We start from the raw sequence: 20,518 nt of genomic DNA, 5'->3' as shown, positions 1-20,518 counted from the left end.
TTCTAAAGCAGCGGCCACAGCAACAGTTGTAAAAGCTCAAACATGCAAATTCTTCCCTGATTGCTGATTTAATCAGGCGACTCTGTTTAATACAGCAGGTGTAAATAAATTTGACCTTTTCCCCCTCCGCACTAGTCTAAGCTCGGACAGGTACCTGCCCGTCTGAAGCGCGGTGCTGTTAACACATTCTGGGGATAAACTGCATTGCAACACATGTCAAAAGTCCGACACATTTGGTGTCATTTTCATGTTGCGTAAGTAGGGCTGGACGTTTTATTAGAAATTAAAGACATGTTATTGCTCAACAGTTTCCTTTCCTCCAAATTAATAGCAGGCCTTTCTCACAGAAGACATTTTGACTTGTCACAGCAGTGAAAGCACGTTAAATGAACAATGGCTGAATTCCATTTAGCTGCTTCAGGTTCAGGGTCCTGCTGCTGTGCATGCTGGGTCACCGTCACACCGTCACGGTATATAGAAAGGAGCCAATGTAAATGTTGTTCGTGACTCCTGAAGCGCTCCTGCCGTGACGAGGCAAAAATGTGTGCTGTGATCGGGCCGATTCTGGGAAAGCTATTATGTAAAACCGATATTTAGTTATGAAAATCTGTTTGACACGTACACATAGCTCGATCGGGGTCTTTTTAGTAACAGTAGAGCACATTTTTATTGCCTTGAACATCAGTCCATGTATAATTTTGCAGATACGTCAGATAGTAACAGCGGAAGATATCATTATTAATATTGGGATAATATGGCGGTGGCTTTGTCTTTATGTTTGTGAAAGGTGCTGCTGTGACTGTCAACATTGAAACTTTTTCTGAACAGTAAGCCCCCATTTCAACTTTCAACTCTGCTTTAAACTCAACCTCAGTTGTCCACAATGAGGAAAGTGTTGATTTCGTAGGCGCGACACAGAACACACAGACACAAACATGCCCACCTTTTATAGCTTCCTTTATTGGAAAACCCTCCAGCTCTGAGCGTGAGCTGTCACACGCTTTAAATGTATGGAAATCACCCTGAGGTTGTTAAGAAGTAGAAGAAGAAAAACAAACCATAAACAGGTCTGCCTTTCTAAAGCAGCGGCCACAGCAACAGTTGTAAAAGCTCAAACATGCAAATTCTTCGCCGATGGCTGATTTAATCCTCTGGTCTACAGTCCTGCAGAAAGACCAACGCAGAGTGCTGCTAGCTTTCCTGGGACTAGCCCGTAGTCTTGTTGCAGCCTGTAAATTGCCCCAAGTATCATTTATCTGTGTTTTTATTTCATGGCTTTCCGGATACATAACTCTAATGACTAGGACTTCAGAAAATAGACCCACGGGCATATTTACTAAACGTTACCACATTTTACATGGACAAGTACAGTAGTCCTCCACAAACTGACTCAGGTGTGATGGGGCCACATTGCTCAAGCAAAAAGTAAAATCTGAGACTTAATTTTCTAGGTCCATCTATGTATTTCATGCCTGTGCATAGAAATGAATAGAAAGACACAATGAGAATACCACAGGATGTCTGTGAAGTGATGCTGTCATGACTTGATGTTTGCTGTTTTGCATCAAAGACGAACACCAGCCAGCCAGCATAGCTAGATCATAAGCTGCTTACCTGTCGGATAATTAAAAGCCAACTCAGCATCAGTACTTAGGTTTTCCAAGTCTCAAGTCCTTGATGCACCTAAAGTAGATGCTTGATAAAAAAACTAAACCAAATCCACAGCACGTAGTGGATTTTATTGTTTATTTTTGTCAGAGAACCAGTTCATAAAATTCATAATTCCAGTCCATTCCTGGTAGTAGTTGTCTTAATATCACACATTTGATTCGTCCTTCAACTTTAATTAATGTCCTATTTTTTTGCCACAGGTCTCTCTCCGTCACCCTGGCATCGCTACACCCACAGGCAGGGCAGCAGCTGAGTCCCGGTAGCATGGAAGTCTCCGGGGCGCCGGGCCTGGTCCCGAGCCCTCAGAGCGAGGCGGTGACCACCGAGCTTCAGGAGCTGTCCCTTCAGCCCGGACCCATCCCAGCCCGGCCTCTGCAGGAGAGAAAGAACGGTGAGTCCTGTGTATTCATCGACTTTACTCTGCCTATAGGACCACTGTTTGTCTGTGCTGCTGAGTGAATGTACAGGAATCACTGCCATCGCTCTGCAGACGTTGCAGGCCAGCACTCTTGTATTTAGGCTAACTAGAAAGTGTGTGTGGGTGGGGGGGGGGGTTAAAGTTAAATGTCACATGTGTCTGGACGTCTTGTTCACTGTTCAAGAAACACCAGACATGGAGATTCAAGTGCTCAGGCCTGTATGTGTGTGTGTGTGTGTGTGTGTGTGTGTACAAGGCTGTGTGCTGTGACGTCTCCAGAAAGAAGGGAGTGAAGAAGCTGCTGTACCTAATTGGCTTGCTCCTCTGCTCCGGCCTCTCGTTACAGTAGATTAGACCGGGCTGCACCGTTGCTGTGTAGACTTAAGACTCTGTTTTGTGCCTGCAGTTAGCTCAGAGCTGCAGCAGCCTCCTTTTGGTTTGAATCATGGTGGAAACGCTGACTTTGCTGCAATCATGTATTTCAAATGTTACTTCCACACATACACGCACCTTGCTTTGTCAGAACAGTCGGCCACATTGTCCATTGTGGCTAGCTGGGCGTTGGCCACTCGGTTTCGTGGAGTCCCAGTAGGTTGACCTGCTGCTCGTCAGACGGGGTTGGACCAGTAAATGATTTACCATCTTTAAGAGGACCCAACAGTGGCAGACCGTCGTGCACAACTCGTACAACACAAATCAACGTTGGTAAAAGAATCTGAGACACAGTACAGCTAGCTTTAACCACAGCCTACGATGGGATGGACACAAACACACGGGAGACTTTCTATATTTTACATGAATATTTCAAGTTACACCATTTCAGAAATGTTGTCATGTTCCTGTGACGAGTTCACCTCACAGAGACGACGCACACAAAGTCGAGGACTCTCCCACTCAGCCGAAGGCCACCACTCCCGGATTTTAACAACCCCTGCTCTTGTTGGCCGACACGTTTCATTATACTAGCCAGAAGCAGACGTGTTGCTGCAGGCACTCCTGCAGCCAGTCTCTCATGAAGATGCTTTTCAGAGCGCTGGCGAGATGCGTTGCATGTGACTGCATGTTTGTTTCCACGCGCATGCATTTGTGCTAAGGGCAAGAGAATGCAATGCCCACATAGTGAAGCTTATCTAAGCTTTATCTCTGACACCAGGTTATGCAATGAGTTTACTGCACAGGGTTGCTTCCTCAGTCACGGACCAGCGCAGGGAGATTCATTGATAAACACTTGTGTGTGTTTGTATATGTAGAGGTTACATGTTTTTCAGGATGAGGATCAGAGACGGATGTTCATAAACACTTGTGTGTGTGTGTGAGAGAGAGTCAGCTTTGATTCAAGACATTAAAAGGCTGACATAACAGAGAACGGCCATAAAAGCAATTTACATTCCCCGTCATGTGCTCCCATCACAAAGTTGCCTCTGAACTGTTCCAGAGCAAACCGAGGCGGCCACGCTACGTTAACGTCACCGAGAGTGGGAGTGTTGGCCGCAGGAGGAGGAGGAGGAGGAAAGGGAAGAAGAGAGGAGAGGGGAGGTCGCATCTGAAATGGCAGCATTGCATAACTTCTCAGAGAGGGAACAGAAGGAAAGCGAAGGGGAAATGCAAAGCAAGGGAGGAGGAAGTGTGTTACTGGTACTTGTGGATGTGAGGCTTGGCACCGGCTTGTTTTTTTGTTTTTTTACTTTATAACTGGCTGAGAGAGTTGCAGAGGAGTGACTGAAAGTATTTTTTTTTTAAAGTACATGGGAGCAGGATCGAAACAAAGGTGTTGCAACGGAGAGATCGGAAACCTCTGGGTGGACCTTGTTGTTATCCCAGGAGCACAAAGGGGCAGACACACAGACCTACACACACGCCCTCTCCTTCGGGGCGTGCACACACTTGTAGACAGACACAACCCAGAGAAAGGGAATGTGAGGTGCACTGCTACCTGTGGAGTACCAGCTGCCGGTGAGAAGGAAAAACCTGTTTTGCTGGACTTCTCTTCAGCCTTCTGCCGCTGTTGTGTGTGTTTATTTTTTTTCCCCACACTATTCCTTGTGCTTGTTTTGGGAGTATGAATCTTTGATCTTGCCGGGTGGATGAAGCCTCCCCTCAGCATGGTGCAGAGGAAAATGGCTGTCACGTCAGGTAAAGTTAATTTGTGTGTGTGTGTGTGTGTGTGTGTGTGTGTGTGTGTGTGTGTGTGTGTGTGTGTGTGTGTGTGTGTGTGTGTGTGTGTGTGTGTGTGTGTGTGTGTGTGTGTGTGTGTGTGTGTGTGTGTGTGTGTGTGTGTGTGTGTGTGTGTGTGTGTGTGTGTGTGTGTGTGTGTGTGAGAAAAGTGATGACGATGAAAGTTACTTGTGAAGTGTGCCCTGAGCGTTGCTTACTACAGGCGTGTGGTGTGAGCGCATGCATGGGGCAGTAAATGTTGGGTGAATTGACACTGCAGCTTTAAGAGTTGGTTTACTGTACCTGTTGGTATGAGAATGGCTGCTCTGCATCGATAGCTGCAAACAAATATACTTATTAACTTTTAAACATTCTTTTCTGCACATGCGTACCATTTAAAATCACTTCTTAAAACACAGTTTTATGTTGGCTTTTATGAGATGTCGTCGCTTTTCTGTTTTATTTCTGTTTTATTTTTATTTGTTGATTTTACAAAATTATTTTACTTAGTTTATTTTTATCGTATCGACTGTCTCACTGAGCTTTCTGTTATTGCCTTGCTTTTGCTGCTTTGTCTGTCAAAGCACTTTGTAAACTCTGTTTTTAAAGGTGCTATATAAATAAAGTTATTATTTATCACTATCACCCAAACGTAATAGTATATTGGAAACTGATAATCTTGATCACGGCTTCATTGGAAGCGTACATAATGAGGTTTAGCCGGTGCAGTGTAAAAGCAGTCCCTTTATCTGTCTGAGTTAGTGGCAAACTGACCAAACACCATGTAGTGTGTAAATGTAGTTTCAGGGTTTTACCTCAGAGTGGACCAGGCGGGGGTACCTTTTGTTATGTGTGTAAATCCGGTGAGTACTACTACTACTACTACTACTACACTTACTACTACAACTACACTTACTACACTTACTACTACAACTACACTTACTACTACTGAGACTAGAGAGCGGATGAATGCAACATGACAGTTTCTTTCTCTGGTGTGTGCCAGGCAGCCCTGTCCTCAGGAAGCCTGAGCAGTGATTTTTAATCATGTGCCACTGCGGCTTGAGAGTCTGCAGGTTTTTTGTTCCAACCAACCGCTACGTCAGCTGATTTCACTGATTATTGCACCTTCTGTACAAAACGGTTGAAGGGACTAAACAAAGAAGTTGTCTGCTTCAGTGTGTGGCTTGAATTGAAACACCTGCAGACTCGTTGACTAGAAATGTGAACGGAGAATTGTGTGGCGAGATGATGATGGTGGTGAGGAGCTAGTTGACTTTGGGATTTGTCTGATTACATCATCCAGACTTGTAAACATAACGAGATAAAGATCACGTCCTTCTTCGTCCCCACCCTTGCATAATGACAATAGATGGGCCGTAGCTTTCCCTGCCGTGTTGTGTCATCGGTGCTGGGCTCTGCTCGACGGGAGCCACGAGCAATCCGTCAGAAATCAAAAAACGCTAAAGAAATCTGAGCACCACAGAGACAGAGGATTTTCTGCCGGGGCAGTACTTAAGATGCAATAGCCGGGCCGAGGCTAGCCTAGCCCAGCAGTGATTCACAGGGAGGCTGATGGTACTGTTATGTAACAGATTGGGAGGCTGCCAGCAGCAGAGGCCCAACAGCACTCTGTCAGGCTGAGAGTAGGAGGGGAGAGGAGAGGGAAGACTGAGACAGAGGGACTGATGGATAGCAAGAAAGAGGAGAGAAGGAAAGCAAACCAGGGAAATGTAAAGAAGAATTGAACAATAACACCATAAAAAGCGCTGTACGACACGGGGAGGGAAGGAAGGGGAGGTGTGTTCCAGTCTCATCCAAACACAGCAGCTGCAGCAAACATAATCCAGCTGCCTGTCACTCTGCCGTGGCATTAGATAATCTCCATGTCCCCAAGACAATCAAAAACATGCAATGACGGCAGCATATTGTTGACCCATTATACTTCTAGTTTGAGTGCATACATCGGTACGTGTATTTTATGATGACAGAATGTCTGCGTGTCGGACCATGTTAAACTGCAGCTCAAATCTCAGCTCTCAAGTGACATTACAAAACAGTCTGAATCCAAACAACAGGAGAGAAAATGTCGTAGGTTTCGGAGAATGTAAACAGTCTTCAGTCTAATAAACATACGCGCAACATATTTATGCAACTGAGGCAAGTTTTGCGAGAGGCTTAAGTCTTAAATGTGTCCAGCACTCCACACACCCACAGACTACGCATGACTCACCAGTGCACACAAACACACACACACACTTCACAACTCATGTCGCCGCAGACACCTGGATATGCACTCACAGGCTTTTGGTAGCCTTCCATTTTCACAGTGTGCCCTGACTGCACGGCATCGCAACAAGCACTATCAGACTCGCATCTTTTGATTTGTGATCCGGTAAAACTCCTGGGAGATAATGAGAAGTGAGCGAGCGCACACCGACCGGCCTCGGATCTGTAGCCCAAAGCTAAAGAATAGCGCTTAATCCGCTTCGTAGGTCTGCTAGTAGCAACAGGAACGTGGTGCCTGCACCACCCACAGGTAGTACAAGCCCACTCATGTAGCTCAGTGATCTTTAAAGACACACGCACACAAGCACACCCACTTATTGTTTTAACATGCAAGCAGCAGTCTTAATACATTCAGCATGGAGCAGCTGAGCATGCAAACACACATGCATCAGATATCACACTGCGTGCTTTTCTACTTTTGTGTATAACACCTGTAATACTCATTTTTGTAAGTTCAACCATGTTTTGGTGGGTGGTTCGGGCAGAGCTGCAGCGCACACACAGATATGCACATTAATCATCAGTGTTAAGTGGAAATTCATGCAGCATCCTGTGCAGACAACATGCTACAACATGATGTTTTGAAATCCCGGCAGTCGTCTTGCGTTGCATTGTAACGAACGCAGCACAAGTTGTAATGCTACCGCATGTTTTTTATTGAAAAAGTACTGGATTTACTTTCAGCGTTTTGCTTTTAACAAAGAGTTTGTTGCATGAATCTAAATACTTTACTACTCTGCTGTTAAGCCAACTTCACCCAACACTATCCCACTACAAACCTTCTACTTGTATAACGTGTGAACGAGAGTTTCTCACAGTTAAAAGTTCCTTCTGTGACAGGTACACACCAACACCAACAGAAGACATGTGTCCTCTAGTTGGTTTACTTTGTGCCTCGTCTCCAACTCAACACAGTCCGGTGTTTCTGAATAATAGAACAGCCATTAGCCTGTGAGTCACCTGCTAACACCAAGCAAGGCGCACTTAGCGTTCGCTGATGAATGAAGCCGAGCTCACTGTGAGCCTGTTGTGTGTCGTAGGAGTGACTCAGAGGCCAAGCCATGTGCACGAGAAAATTCAGTGTTGTTGACAGCATGAGGGGAAAGCAACGCGGTCAAGTCGTACTTTATTTGGGCTACAAGTCAAATTCAAAATGTCAGAAAATCCTTGAAAAATAGTTTGATGTCCCAAGTAAGCGTGCGGATGGAGCGGTGTCTCTCGCCCACAAACGGGAAACTTTGTTGATAACAGTAGATAGCATCACCGGTGTCACCAGACTCCAGAGATTCCAGGCAAACAACATGGCCACCAGTGTGTGTGTCCACTGTCAGAGCAAACTAAAGATCACAGCGGTGTGTGCTTGCATTGAGATGCTCGTGGTCATCAGGGACTCGTAGTCATTCTCGTGTTCACATACTCTTTTGTTTTTAGCCTCAGTAATGCGACGGTAGCTCTGTAGAAACAAGCCAACCTCCGTGTTTTGTGTCGTTAACGGGGGTCACTGTGAGGACACGTTTGTCACAAATAGGATAAGTTGTCCGTCAGATGCATCAGTAAGTGATATTTATCAGCCAGATCTACAAGCGCCACACATGACAAATCGTCCGATAGGGAACAAAAGTTTACCAAAAGTACCTTGATCAGATTGATTTTGAGTAGATTCCCGTACATGGGGAGAAGCAATGAGCATGGCGGAGGGGAAAGAATTTGTCAGAACCTTTTCCTTTATTCCTGCGACATCTTGTCTCATATACACGTCATTTAACGTCAGCATCTCACTTAAACACTCTCATGAAAAATGAAACCTGTGTGCCCATTAAAGGTCGCTGTCTAATAAAAACCCTGCCATTTTGGTCGCTGAAGCAAATTCACTGCCAGGCTTATATTAGATGTTGTATACAGAAAGAGGAGAGGAGGGGACGGCAGGAAGAAGAAGAGGCCTATAAAACCCCAAAGAGCAACCGGAAGGAAAACACACACACATACAGTGTAAGAGAGACTCTCACATCCAGGCCAAAACAACGCACACTCTGTACACATGTTCTCACCCTCACTTTGATTTTGTAGTATTTGTCTTTTCCGTTGTGCTAGTTGGCTTTGGCCTGATTTTTTTATTTTTTTTTGATTTTTTTAGTCTGCTCAGGAGTCTGTTGTTGTCGGACTGAAATGTAAACCAGTCGTAAAGGAGAAAATAAATCAGTGTTTCCTCTCTAAGTGGTGCAGGAGGTTAGGAGGTTTGTTCCGATAAAGAGGATTTTCAGATATTCCAGTTATGTAACGAGTCTGTGCAAAGCCGTCATCATCACTGGACAGGGAACACCCCTCTCTGGCTTTGTTTTCCTTCTCTCTCACCCTTTATTCCTCTCTGAAAATCTTTCTTTTGATGACCATCCTCTCCTCCCCCCCCTCCTCCCATTCCTTGCTTTCTGGTTTACTAGGAAGGTTTATGTTACCAGATGCTAACAGCTGCCAGCTGGTCTATGCCTCTCCTTTCATTCAACACTTGGGCCCTAATAGATGCTTCTCTCTCCTTCAACAGTATACAATTAGGCCATAGTTGGACTACTTTTAAATGACGAGGTGTGACACGGTGACGGGTGCTACTGCAGCACGGTCAATGGCCACTCAACAAAGAACCTTTGACCACGTAGAGGTCTTTACTCACAACATTTAGCAGTATTCATGTGGCTTTAATTTCCCACAGTGCTCTGGGTGTTGTATCCTGTTGTGCAGAAGGCTCCGTTGTTATTGGTGTGCTTGTTTCAAGCTTCTTGAAACCTCACGATCCCTGTGATTTTTTTCCCCCCTTTAGTACGTCAAATAAAAGCGACAACTGCTTGGTCCAACACTTCACTGCAGTTAGATGATACATAAATTGAGTCAAATATTCAAATCCAAGGTACCGCAGTGTTTCCCTTGCACTGCAGCATCTTTTCAGGCTTCAAGTAATGCGTTTGTGTCTGATAAGCCAGAGCACGGACCGACCGGCGTCCTGTGAGGAGCTGCCGGCAGCTACAGGGGAGGACTTGCACATACGAGACGACACAAAGAGGCGACTGTTGGTTCAAAACAACATGGTGACTCCGGAAGAGGTTGACGGAGATGCGGCAATAGCATCAGTTATATCACAACTGGAGCGCACATTGCCGTGAAAGAAGAAGAGCAAAGAACGTTATCGAAGGCTTTTCTCTGTGAAGAAGATGTGTTCGCTCTTCTATCGACTGGCTTCGGTGAGAGTTTTATTGACAGATGGTTCATCCAATCACCTTCCAAGGAAGTCAAGGAAAAAAAACACCTTGTTGTTTCCCCTGCTGGATTGTTAATGGCTGATCTGATTTGTGGTAGACTGGCACGTCACCCGGTTGGTTTCTCAGCAGTTCACGTTTTGTTTGGTTAGTCTGTTTGACACGTGCTTTATCCATCTTACTCAAGGGTCATCAGTTCAAAACCCACGACATCCTGGGAAAAAAAAATCTAAGTGGGAGTATTGCTGGGCGTATTGCCAATATGTAACCCAAGTTAAGTTTCTGTACAGATAACAAAACAATACCTTTCCTGACTCCTTAGTTTGGGTTATATCAATATTTTGAATCCTGAACAGAATATGCCGAACTGCTCTATGTATCAGTTAAATAGAAAACGTTTTACGTGTAGCATAAAATTAAAAGTGTCCTCGTTTAGATGAAGTAATATCTGGTCAAAGAACAAGTCTGCCAAAGAACTTTGGATATACTTTTCATTAAAAATGCTACTGACACATTTTGGTCACTAAGGAGAGTGAATATGTAATGTTTTCCCTTTGGTTTAAAGCTGATGTCATGGTACACAAACTCTCTTTAGACCTTTTGGTTAGACCACCGGCATATTGTGAAAGAGATGCTGTTTTCCAAAGTACTTTCATTTATTGACCCTGCTAATGTTCTAGACTGCCAAGTGCAACTATATGTGCCCAGGACTAATCAGTGGTAAACCTTCCTTTAGCAAGCAATCACAATATCTGCTTTGTAAGATCTGGTTTTTCATCATTAGACACAAGTTTGTCTGCCAGTAAATATAATGAATAAAATAAGTGGTGCTACGACCAGCACCATGCTGCTGGTATCGTAGATTTACTTTTAACTGGATAGTGACATCAAAAAGCATTTTTAAAATGTTCTATTATCTAATTTAAGTAAGTGGAAGTATGACAAATGCCACGGAGGTAGAAAGGGATATTAAATCATAAACATTCCCAGCTATGACTAGACGAGGAGGTCTGAGTGCAGCCAGGAGCCCAACATAGATCTGGATAGTGTTTATAGAGCATGTTGTTAAGTTCCAGTGGCAATTATGGACGGAAACATTTCCTGAAATGTTCCTCATGTGTGGTTCACCTGAAACAGGCTTGCCTGGTCTTGTTTTTTAGTGATGACTAGGGGAGTTTTGTGGAAACTACTAATTGTTGTGGGAAGGTTAATGGAATGTGGTGGGGTAATTGTTTTGGGCAGGTCCTGGCGTAGGACACGCTGTGCCAAAGAGGGTCATGATGTTTGACGCCAAGGGTAGAAAATAGAAAAAATTTAGGCTGCAGTCACTTTTTCCCATTTTTGAAGATACAAAAAGCAACTTAAAGCTCATATTTTTGGCTATTTAATTTTGCAGCTAATGTTTGGGATGCCACAGCAAGTCGTGGACAAAGAAGTGACGATGCCCTGTGCACGGTTAAACTTGGCATCAAGTCTGACATTCCCAGTCAACACTTCTCTTTCCGTTATCTCCTAAATTATTATATACTGCAGTATGTTCTGATTGGAGAAATGACAAAGCACACAGCCAGTGCTGAAACATTCAGACCAACACTCTGTGGCGGTTGCTTGTATGTTACTCTTGATTTTGACCTGCGACTATTGTAAAATCTCAATACCAAAAAGCAGCATGATTAGATGTCATTTTAACAGAAGACCACCAATGTTTTCGATGTTTATGCCCCCGGGGGTCCAGGTTGCAATGACCGACTGGGAGCTGTGGGGGAGTTTTCTGTTCATTTACACATCCACAGGAAGTCTTTGAGTCACTATTTCTGCAAGACATTCAAACAGTAATTATATCCTGCCTGCAGTGTTTTCTTTTTGTTTCATTACCAGAAATGTTTTTCAGACCCATATAAAGATGTCCAAGGCCAAATAGCCTCACTGGAATGTTCCCAGAGCCAGAACCATGACAGCTAATTTCTCTTGCTAAACGTTAACATAACCGCCCAGTGTAATGGTCCTGACCAGAATACTCAACACAAACAGCACGCTGAAAAAACATCACATAGTAGTAGTACATTTTCAAAATGGCAGACCTCCAGGCAATCGGGCAGTCATACGTAATAGTTCAGAGTCTTTGTTCTGTTTTCAGCCACGCAAGCAGCTCTATAGATGCCAATGTTGTACAGTTGGTTCACCGCTTTGGTTCCGACTGAAATAATTTAATAACGGTGCCAAGAGGATGACTAAACATGCTAAACATCACCAAGTTAGAACTATCATTGCGAGCATGTGTTAGGCACAGCTGGGCTTTGAGCTAAATGCTATGTGCGGTCACACAGAGCCGCTAGCACGGCTGTAGGCTCTAATAGTTCCTAGTTACTTATTTAGTCCTCTAATAGTTCCAACTTCCTTAGTCCTCTAATAGTTCCTAGTTGCTTAGTCCTCTAATAGTTCCTAGTTACTTAGTCCTCTAATAGTTCCTAGTTACTTAGTCCTCTAATAGTTCCTAGTTACTTAGTCCTCCATCCACACAAAGTACTGATTTCAGTGTGGTCAAGTCATGGGAAAGAACATAACTGTACTTCCCACACACTATGACCATTAAGCCCTAAACCATAAAACTCCCCTGTAAACTGCTGCTTCACTCACTGATCAAGGTTACAATTATCAAACAACACAGAATGTACATGTTCCTGTTGAGCTGTAAATTGTTGTCCTCTCATGATGTTTATATTGCCACGGGAATCAGGACCCCGTGTGTTTTGTTATGTAGAAAACACGGATTCAATCGCAAAATCAGAGTGTGCATGTGTGTTGCTGGGATTGGCTCAACCCACGCGGCGACATCCTAATCCCTGTATGTGTGTTGTCATCTCTGTGTTTCCTGCCCAGACTTTGAATCATACAGCAGGTGGACTTTAATCATACGCTCATAACAGACAGTTATTGCAGATAGCAGTCACCGTTTGTTCAAGGTGTCGTCTGTGTCTTCAGGTGCACTGCGGTCATGTGTGTGATGGAGGTGTTCTGTACCGGTCAGCCACGATGTCGCATAATGTGCTGAGTTTTCACATTTGATATTGATACCCAGGCCTTTTGTTTTATTAATAGGTTGACTCCTCTCTGTGCTGTATGTATAGCGAAATGAAAGGTAGGAAAGCAATGTATCCTTTTGTGTCACGGCTCATAAAACATTGATTCAGTCCGGGGCAATGCGGCTTTAAAAGTGTGTGTGTGTGTGTGTGTGTGTGTGTGTGTGTGTGTGTGTGTGTGTGTGTGTGTGTGTGTGTGTGTGTGTGTGTGTGTGTGTGTGTGTGTGTGTGTGTGTGTGTGTGTGTGTGTGTGTGTGTGTGTGTGTGTGTGTGTGTGTGTGTGTGTGTGTGTGTGTGTGTGTGTGTGTGTGTGTGTCAAAGTAACCTTACCCTGCGAGTGCACAGGTGATACCAAGCTGAATATAGCCCCCTTATGGCCAGCTGGCCTTGCTATTTAAAACAGAGAGGGGGAGGGGGTGCGACCAGGGACGTGGGACAGGATTAGGATGCTTTAGCTTTGATTCTCTGGTCGCACCGGTGCTTTTCTCATTCCTTCTCAAAAAATGTGTCCTAGTGTCCCAGTCTGAATGAGACACCTTTCCTCCAGGGCAGACTGTTGCAATAAAACATTTCGAAATTGCAGTGGTGGTTGGGTATCAATCAATAACTGTGTGTGTGATTCATCCCAGTATCAGATTTACCCAAGTATCTCTGACAAAGGTCGATTATGTTGGATGAGGTCATCACTGAAAACAGTTAGTGCTGTTTCCACTCAGCCAACATGAGCTCTTCATAGATTTAATGAGGCACCATCTTTGAGAGCAAGCCTGTGTAGTCTAGAAAGTGATCAGAACGGATTCTTTCCTTCGTAGTGCTGTGATTGATCCCTATGCTGTGTATGTGTTTGACAGGGAGGAGTTTGCATGTGGCAGCCCCCCCCCCCCCCCTCAGTCTGTAACAGTGAATGAATGGCAACAGCTGAGCAGGAGAACTTTATCGGCAGCACTCCCTGCCTGTGTGTGTGTGTGTGTGTGTGTGTGTGTGTGTATGTGAGAGAATCAGGAGGAGCTGCAACCAGAGCAGTCTCTCTGCCGCGCTCACTGCCGTCCTCTCGTCCTCCGCCACTGCCCTCTTTTCAGTTCCCTCGCCTCTGCTCCCTTATTGTTTTTGTTTTTTTTCATCCACGACTCGCCCAGAGGATTTCTTTCCCCGTCTCTCTGGGCAGAGCAGGGCTGTCGTGACTCGTCAGCTCCCACTGCAAGGGAAGGAGAGAGCAGGAGGAAGAAGAGAAAGAGAGAGAGTCTGAGACGGACCAATCGATTCCTCTGATACAGAAGAGCGAGGCGTTTGGAGAGAAGAGGAGAGGCGGTAGCAGCATTTTTCCTTCACGTTTTGGTTCAAGAGGAGATTTTCTTTGGCGTGTATGGGGGTCATCCGACGCATTTGATTCACGTCCTTCCCTGGGAAGGAGAGGACAGCCAATTGAAGGGACAGCTGTTGCAGTTAGGACACATCAAGGACTCTTCTTTCCTCCCCTCTTCAGCCAAAGCAGCCAACATTTAGCACTTGGGAGGAGGACCGCTTTTATAGGAGAAGTTCAATGTTTACAAAATAATTTATCTCCTTTCTGAATGACAATGCTGGACACCAACCATTGCCTGTCCTTTGAGCCCTCCCCCCCGGGCTCTCCTCCAATGGGAGAAGACATGGAGAAGGCAGGACTGATAATGGACCATGACAGACTTGTCTATCACAGCCTGAAAGAAGGTGGGCGATCCGGACCTGCACATAGTCAGTAGAGACGATTCGATTTGTGTTTTATGTGATTCATTCTACAGGTTCATATCAGGACTTTATGGCTTCACATAAATAGTTTATGGGGCTTTTCTAAAGTTAAGCAACTTAGTTAACTGGCCCATGTAGGAAGGAATGAAGTACAAGTGGTTGAATGTTCTCTCTGATGAACCTGTTGAATAGACTGACAGACTTCACCACTATGTTAAATTTAGGAAGTGTGTAAATGACTGAGCCTGTGATGTTAAAGTCACATCGCACATTACTTCAGTTTTAAAGGTGCCCTGTGGATTTTAATGTTTATTCCCAAAAGCTCATTGTGTGCATCCTTGAGACCTAAAGAACCTGTTGAATGCAGCTCCTTCCTCCCTAAAACATTTGCAAAACCTTTTTTAGTTTTTATTTTGAAACCTCCATCGTGCGCCCATTTCACATGCCAGCAGTCTTCTACTTTAATTCCTCTGCTGGCTCGTTGATGCATTTCTTGGCACATTACGGCCACGTGTATATCAGTGGAAGAGTGTGAGACCGTAGGAGGGATCGTATATATGTGGCTTCACCAAACAAAACAGGGACCCACGCACATAAACATTGCTTTAAGTTATGACCCAACTAGCTACTAATATTTCATACTTGTAAACTCTAATTTTCAGCTAAATTGGAAGTTGCTGCTTTTATTTTATTTTTTTCAGTTTGAGTAGTAGTTGCAGTAGTGTATTTTAGGCTGTATCAAATGTGATGGTGTGGCACTCACCGCCTCTGTGCTTGTGGTTTGGAAATATCTCTGAAATAAAAAACGGAGAGGAAAACAAATACTGTCCAAGGGGAGAGACAAAAACATATTTTTCCATTGAAAGGGAAAACTCGAGACAGCCAACAGTGAAATAATATCTAATACAGCCTAATTTGGAATTGTTTGCAGTCGGTGCAGCAGTAAAATAAACTTCAGTTTGTTTATAGCCAACATAACAAGCAAGGCTCAGAGTCATAGAGGACTGACTACAGCTGAAGCTAAACATTCCTATGAGGCTCAAGTGATTGAAGAGAAAAGTGAGGGGAACCAATTCAAAAGCATCGACACGTAGCACCCTACAGCACCTTAGAACCAGCTGACGTGTTGCAGTGTCACTGCAGACATGACACTACAGCCGTCGGTTATTATTCCAGGTGCTTTAGCTAACTGCTAACCTTTGCTAAATTCTTCAAAGGAGCCACGCATCATGTCTAGCGAAAGTGTGAGTGACAGAAACTGCATAAAGCTCTGAAATTGACTCGTCCGTCTTGAACTCTAAGATAAGTAATATTAGTAATATTCACCGCGGCCCCTCCGGCTTCTAAACAGTGCGGCCCTGCGAAGGCAGTAGGAGTGATTCCAAGGTGTGAATGGCCTTGAGCTTGTATTGTTCCTGCCCTCTAGCCTCTTTCCGTTCTCACTGATGTGTGAAACATTTGCTGTGGTGAGCCACTGCGTTCAACAGATGCAGTCACGCTGCGACGGTGCGACCGATGAGCTCACGCAGAAGAACGTTAACAGGCTTTCCAACGCCGATGCCAAGCGTGAAGTTTGGTCGTGTTTTGGTGTTTGGAGTGTCATCGCGACTCGTGTTCGCTAGCTGGGTGTGTGGTAGTGTGGATCATGTACGTTTCCACCCTCGTGCCCACTATTTCACCCAGTGTGGGCACCAAGAACTTGGCTCTACCTCGCTGACCTCTTCCCTCGCTGACGCCCCACATCAGCCTGCGGTTTTATCACCACTGCAGCATTTCACACTTGGCACCTTGGTTAGAATGTACGAGGTGTCACTGTGAGACTTCTGCACATTTTTCAAACCACTATGGAAAATTATGGCTGATGCTGATGCTTTCTTTCTTTTTTTTTTTTTTTTTTTTTTTTATATGTACAAACTGTCTCTACCTAACAATTCATTCGGTCGATAAACTGGTGACATAAGCCATTATCTCCTGCCAGAGAAGAGGAATACAGAGAGGAGGGAGTGCAGCAGAGAATAAATAAGTTAACCGGAGTGTCCTGTGACCGTCTGTGTGAGAGAATACAAGAAGAGGAGCATGTGAGGCTGGGATAGAGGGAAAGTGTAAGATTCTCTTTCCCAGAATAAACCTCTTCCCTGGAAGTGCCAAGTGGCTTCGGCATCCTACCCTGCACTCTGCCGTGTGTGTCCCTGTGCGTCTGTTTGTGTGCGAGTGCGGTTTCAGGCAGCACGTTGAGTCTCCTAAGCGTTTGCCCGTGTGTTTGCCGCTGTGGAGAAGAAAATGACCTCTTAGCTGCCGACATATACGTGAACTTGCCTGGCTGTGTTTAGCTCTCTGTGTTTAAACCTCTGACATGTTATTGCTTGCGGAGGGGAGTCTCTAGTCCCTCACCATGTTGAGCATGCACTCTTGTACGTATAACAGAGGCAGAGCATGACATTTAGTCGCACAGGCTCTGACGTTAATTTATGGAACTTGCATAGCGTTTCTGTCCAGGCCTGGAATGTTTGTCATACCAGAGGGCTAACTCAGCAGCAGCTATGCAGGACGGCTAGCTGGTTAGCTAGCCTGCGAGCACGAATGATGTCACTTTGTTGGGAAGGAACAGGTGCTGCTTGTGTAGCAGACACAACCCCACCGGTGTGTTACCCTTCATACGCACATAGCCCTTCACCAGGGACAGCTGGGACACATAAAACAGGAGCCTCATCTGACTGGAGCTAAGCTGAATGTCTGTGTCGGGGGGGGGGGGGGGGGGAACTAGTATTTGGAATGATAACAAACTCATCCCATCCTCTGATTCTATGACACACCGTAAACTTAAAACCAATATGAACAGTAAGTGTGTCACACATTTATTTCAAAGACGCACAGTGGAAGTTACTTACCGACCTCAGGACAAACACCGGACCACTAGCGAGTGTCGGCAGTGACCCTGTAGCTGTAGTTAGTTAGTGTTCTGTGAGACTGACTGGAGGGTCACTTCCCTAAATTCTTACTGTGTTGTCGTGAAACTGTCAGTTGCAGCTGTCCATATATAATTGTTGTTGTTTGTGTAAATTAATATATTTATTGGCATTTTGTTACTAGAAATCCGTCACCCTCATCCCACCCCTTCTCCCTCTGTCCACGATCTTTGCTCAAAGCTATCCAAAAATAAAACAGATGAGATAGAAAATAACAGCAATAATAAAATGATCATAGATTTATTTTAGTAAACCAGGTCAATAGATGCTTATGATGATTGTAATCTAAAATGGAATCTGGAATCTCAGCGTACATACCAAGAATACACAGTTTTGGACGTTGTGGTAGTTTGGCTGTAGTTATTTGTGATTATGCGTCATGTGCATTTTTCCAAAATTCTTGAAACAGTGTGCCCCTATCAACATTGCATTTCACACATTGTTCTGGATTGTTGGCATACAAATGGTGTAATCAGGGCAGAGTTACATTGGTACACATTCTGGAAAGTGGTGGATATAGAATTGAGTGATTTTGTGATGTATACCTTCGAAGCGGCAGATACGTTTTAGTTCATTAATCATTTGTTTCCAATTTAACATAAAAATAGGATTGTGAGGCTAGAATGAGCTTTAAAGGGTACCGAGATGAGAAGGACGGGGCGACACAATGCACAACAACTGAAACTTTGTGTACGCCGAAGGTCAAACATGGTCCTACTCCTTTTGTCCACCGCTGTGTTCCTTAAAACTCTCCGTGTTATGTAACGAGCGCTTCCTGTTTTTGCGATCATGTTTCTTTCTCTACTCTAATGGAGGCTGGTCTTGTTTCAGTCTTCATTCTAACGGTTCCTTTTTTGGTTTCTCTCATCTTTTTTGCTTTTCTTGCTTCTAATAATAGTTTTTTTCATTTTCATCTGCAAACAGAAATATTTTTTTTTGAAAAGTCAAGATACAGGAAGTGAGTAGAAGCCTGCTCACACCCTACTTGTACCCGCCTCCAAGCTTTAAAAAAAAAAAAAAAAAAAAGCACAAAAGAAGGGGGAAATGAGAGGATGAATGTGGTGTCAGAGACTGCAGGTCCTCCTCATGTCAGTCCAAATGCATTTAGGTTCCCGTGCATGGTTATGTATGTAAACGTAGCAGACGGACTGATCAGTGGCCAATAAGAGACGATAAGGAAGCGTCAAGAGCTCAGACCTCCATCGCTGCAGTTTCTTCTTCTCGCCGGCTGTCACTGACTCTTCTCTTCTCCTCTCTCTGCCCCCTCACCTCTCCTGTCTCCATGCAGTCCTCCAGCTCAAACTCCAGCAGAGACGTACAAGAGAGGAGCTGGTCAGCCAAGGGATCATGCCACGTAAGTCTCAGCTCCGAGTTCAAATTTTCCGTTTTCTGCAAATGTCCATATTGTATGCTCAAAGTTGCTAGTTCCATGCTAACGTATAGATACATAAGGTATCGTGTTACATCTACGGTCATCTGCAGGGATGCACATGCTCTATACACACCACAGAAAAACCTCCAACTGAAAAACTCCCCTAAAGCTTTAGTGTTGTGTGTAGTGCAGCAACGTAGTTGTTGCATTTAGCATGTGGAGGGTGTTAATATTATGATGCTTGATAGAAACTCGGTCGATTGCTTCGCAAGCTAAATGTGCTGCCTGATTATCCTCATCGGCTAGGCCGGATATGTTTGAATTGTGTCTTTTCTTTGTGGGGTTGACATCAGCGTCTCTTCAGTCAACACTATATTATGAAGGTTGAGATGTTGCATCCAGGTTTTTGCTGAAAATGTCTGCCCTTATTTACAGGTGTTAATGGTACAAGTGTGTGCGTTCTGCATGTGTCACATTTGTTATCAAATGGAGCAGCTTCCTCTTCTCTCTCCACTTCCTGTTTCAGAGTTCCGCACATTACAATAGGCAGAGATACTTTTTTTTGTATTTTCTTCTGTTTCTGTGTTGAACATATTTATGAGCAGTAAGTACCAGGCTTTTTTAAACCAAGACATTTAATAAGAAAGAAACACGCTTATCATTCATCTTCATACAGTATGTATTAGGTCTCCAAAGGAAAGCAGGAAACCTGACGAGGTGACTGTTCAGATAGAGAAACTAAATATGCACTTGTAGCGTGGCCTTAAGGGCGCACAGATTCATTACCGATATTTGGACAGAGACGTGTTTCGTAAAATGAACATAATATTTATTAAAGGACTCAATGAAAATCATCAAAACCACCAAAACATGCAGAACAAAAGAAAAACAAGTAAAATGGAGGCAAAACAAGCAGACAAAACAGGCAAAATGGAGGCAGCTAAACAGCAGCAGGTGAACCTACAAATGATGAACAGAGATTAAAAGGGCACACCATGCTGCAAAATAATACAAGTTAAGATTGTGACTACTTACCACCTCAACAAGGGGTAAGTACAGTCAGACAGCAACAAGAGGAGGAATATGTGTGACACTCAGCACCAGGACAGGGGCCAGAAAGGAGTGAGGCCAGGACCAAAGGTGCCTTATAAATGCTGGCACTAATTGGGGGGAGGAGCCTAGCCCGAGGGCTGCGTTCACAACCTTACACTTCCGTCTCTGAGGAGCGTGCCCCACGACACACTCAATATTCAAGGTGAGTCTGAAGAGGGGAAGATGGAGAGGTTATTTGCAAATGTCCAAAAATGAAAAAAGGCCGGTGTGCTTGAAAACAATTTCTTTTCTGGATCCCGTGTCACTCGTTGCGGTGGAGAAACCAAAAAGTGCTGCACGTCCTCAAAAGTTAGACGTATTTCAGCTGTTATATTTCAGCTGTCGTATTCCACCACTGCTGTTGGTTAGTGGTAATATAACCCTGGACTAATTAGTCGACGTATCAGTCTACTAACAGTGCACTTAAAATAGCTAACCTGGCTCAGCTTGCATTTAATAGCATGGGTTGGGCATGAAAGAACACAGCAGAGTGGACACTCAGACCA

General features: G+C 44.4%; 1 protein-coding gene across 12 annotated transcripts in view; it reads left to right on the top strand.

The window, feature by feature from the left end:
- mrtfab (myocardin related transcription factor Ab) overlaps positions 1-20,518 on the top strand; it is a 36,191-nt gene that overhangs the window by 2,749 nt on the left and 12,924 nt on the right. For 3 of the 12 annotated variants that reach the window (XM_076093263.1, XM_076093267.1, XM_076093264.1), the window contains exons 3-4: positions 1,872-2,062; positions 18,837-18,902. In XM_076093263.1, coding sequence (XP_075949378.1) covers positions 1,936-2,062; positions 18,837-18,902 — 193 coding nt within the window. In that variant the 5' untranslated portion in view covers positions 1,872-1,935. Of the gene's footprint in view, positions 1-787; positions 828-1,871; positions 2,063-3,414; positions 4,223-13,841; positions 14,589-18,836; positions 18,903-20,518 lie in introns of those variants that run through there. The other 9 variants (XM_076093261.1, XM_076093260.1, XM_076093265.1 and 6 more) reach the window with 8 other exon arrangements.

This window comes from Anarhichas minor, unplaced genomic scaffold (assembly GCF_050575085.1).
Source record: "Anarhichas minor isolate MPS153535 unplaced genomic scaffold, ASM5057508v1 ptg000017l, whole genome shotgun sequence".
In the NCBI taxonomy this organism is placed as follows: Eukaryota; Metazoa; Chordata; class Actinopteri; order Perciformes; family Anarhichadidae; genus Anarhichas; species Anarhichas minor.
Note: the sequence above shows the minus strand (reverse complement) of the source record. Positions and strands in the feature narration are given on the sequence as shown.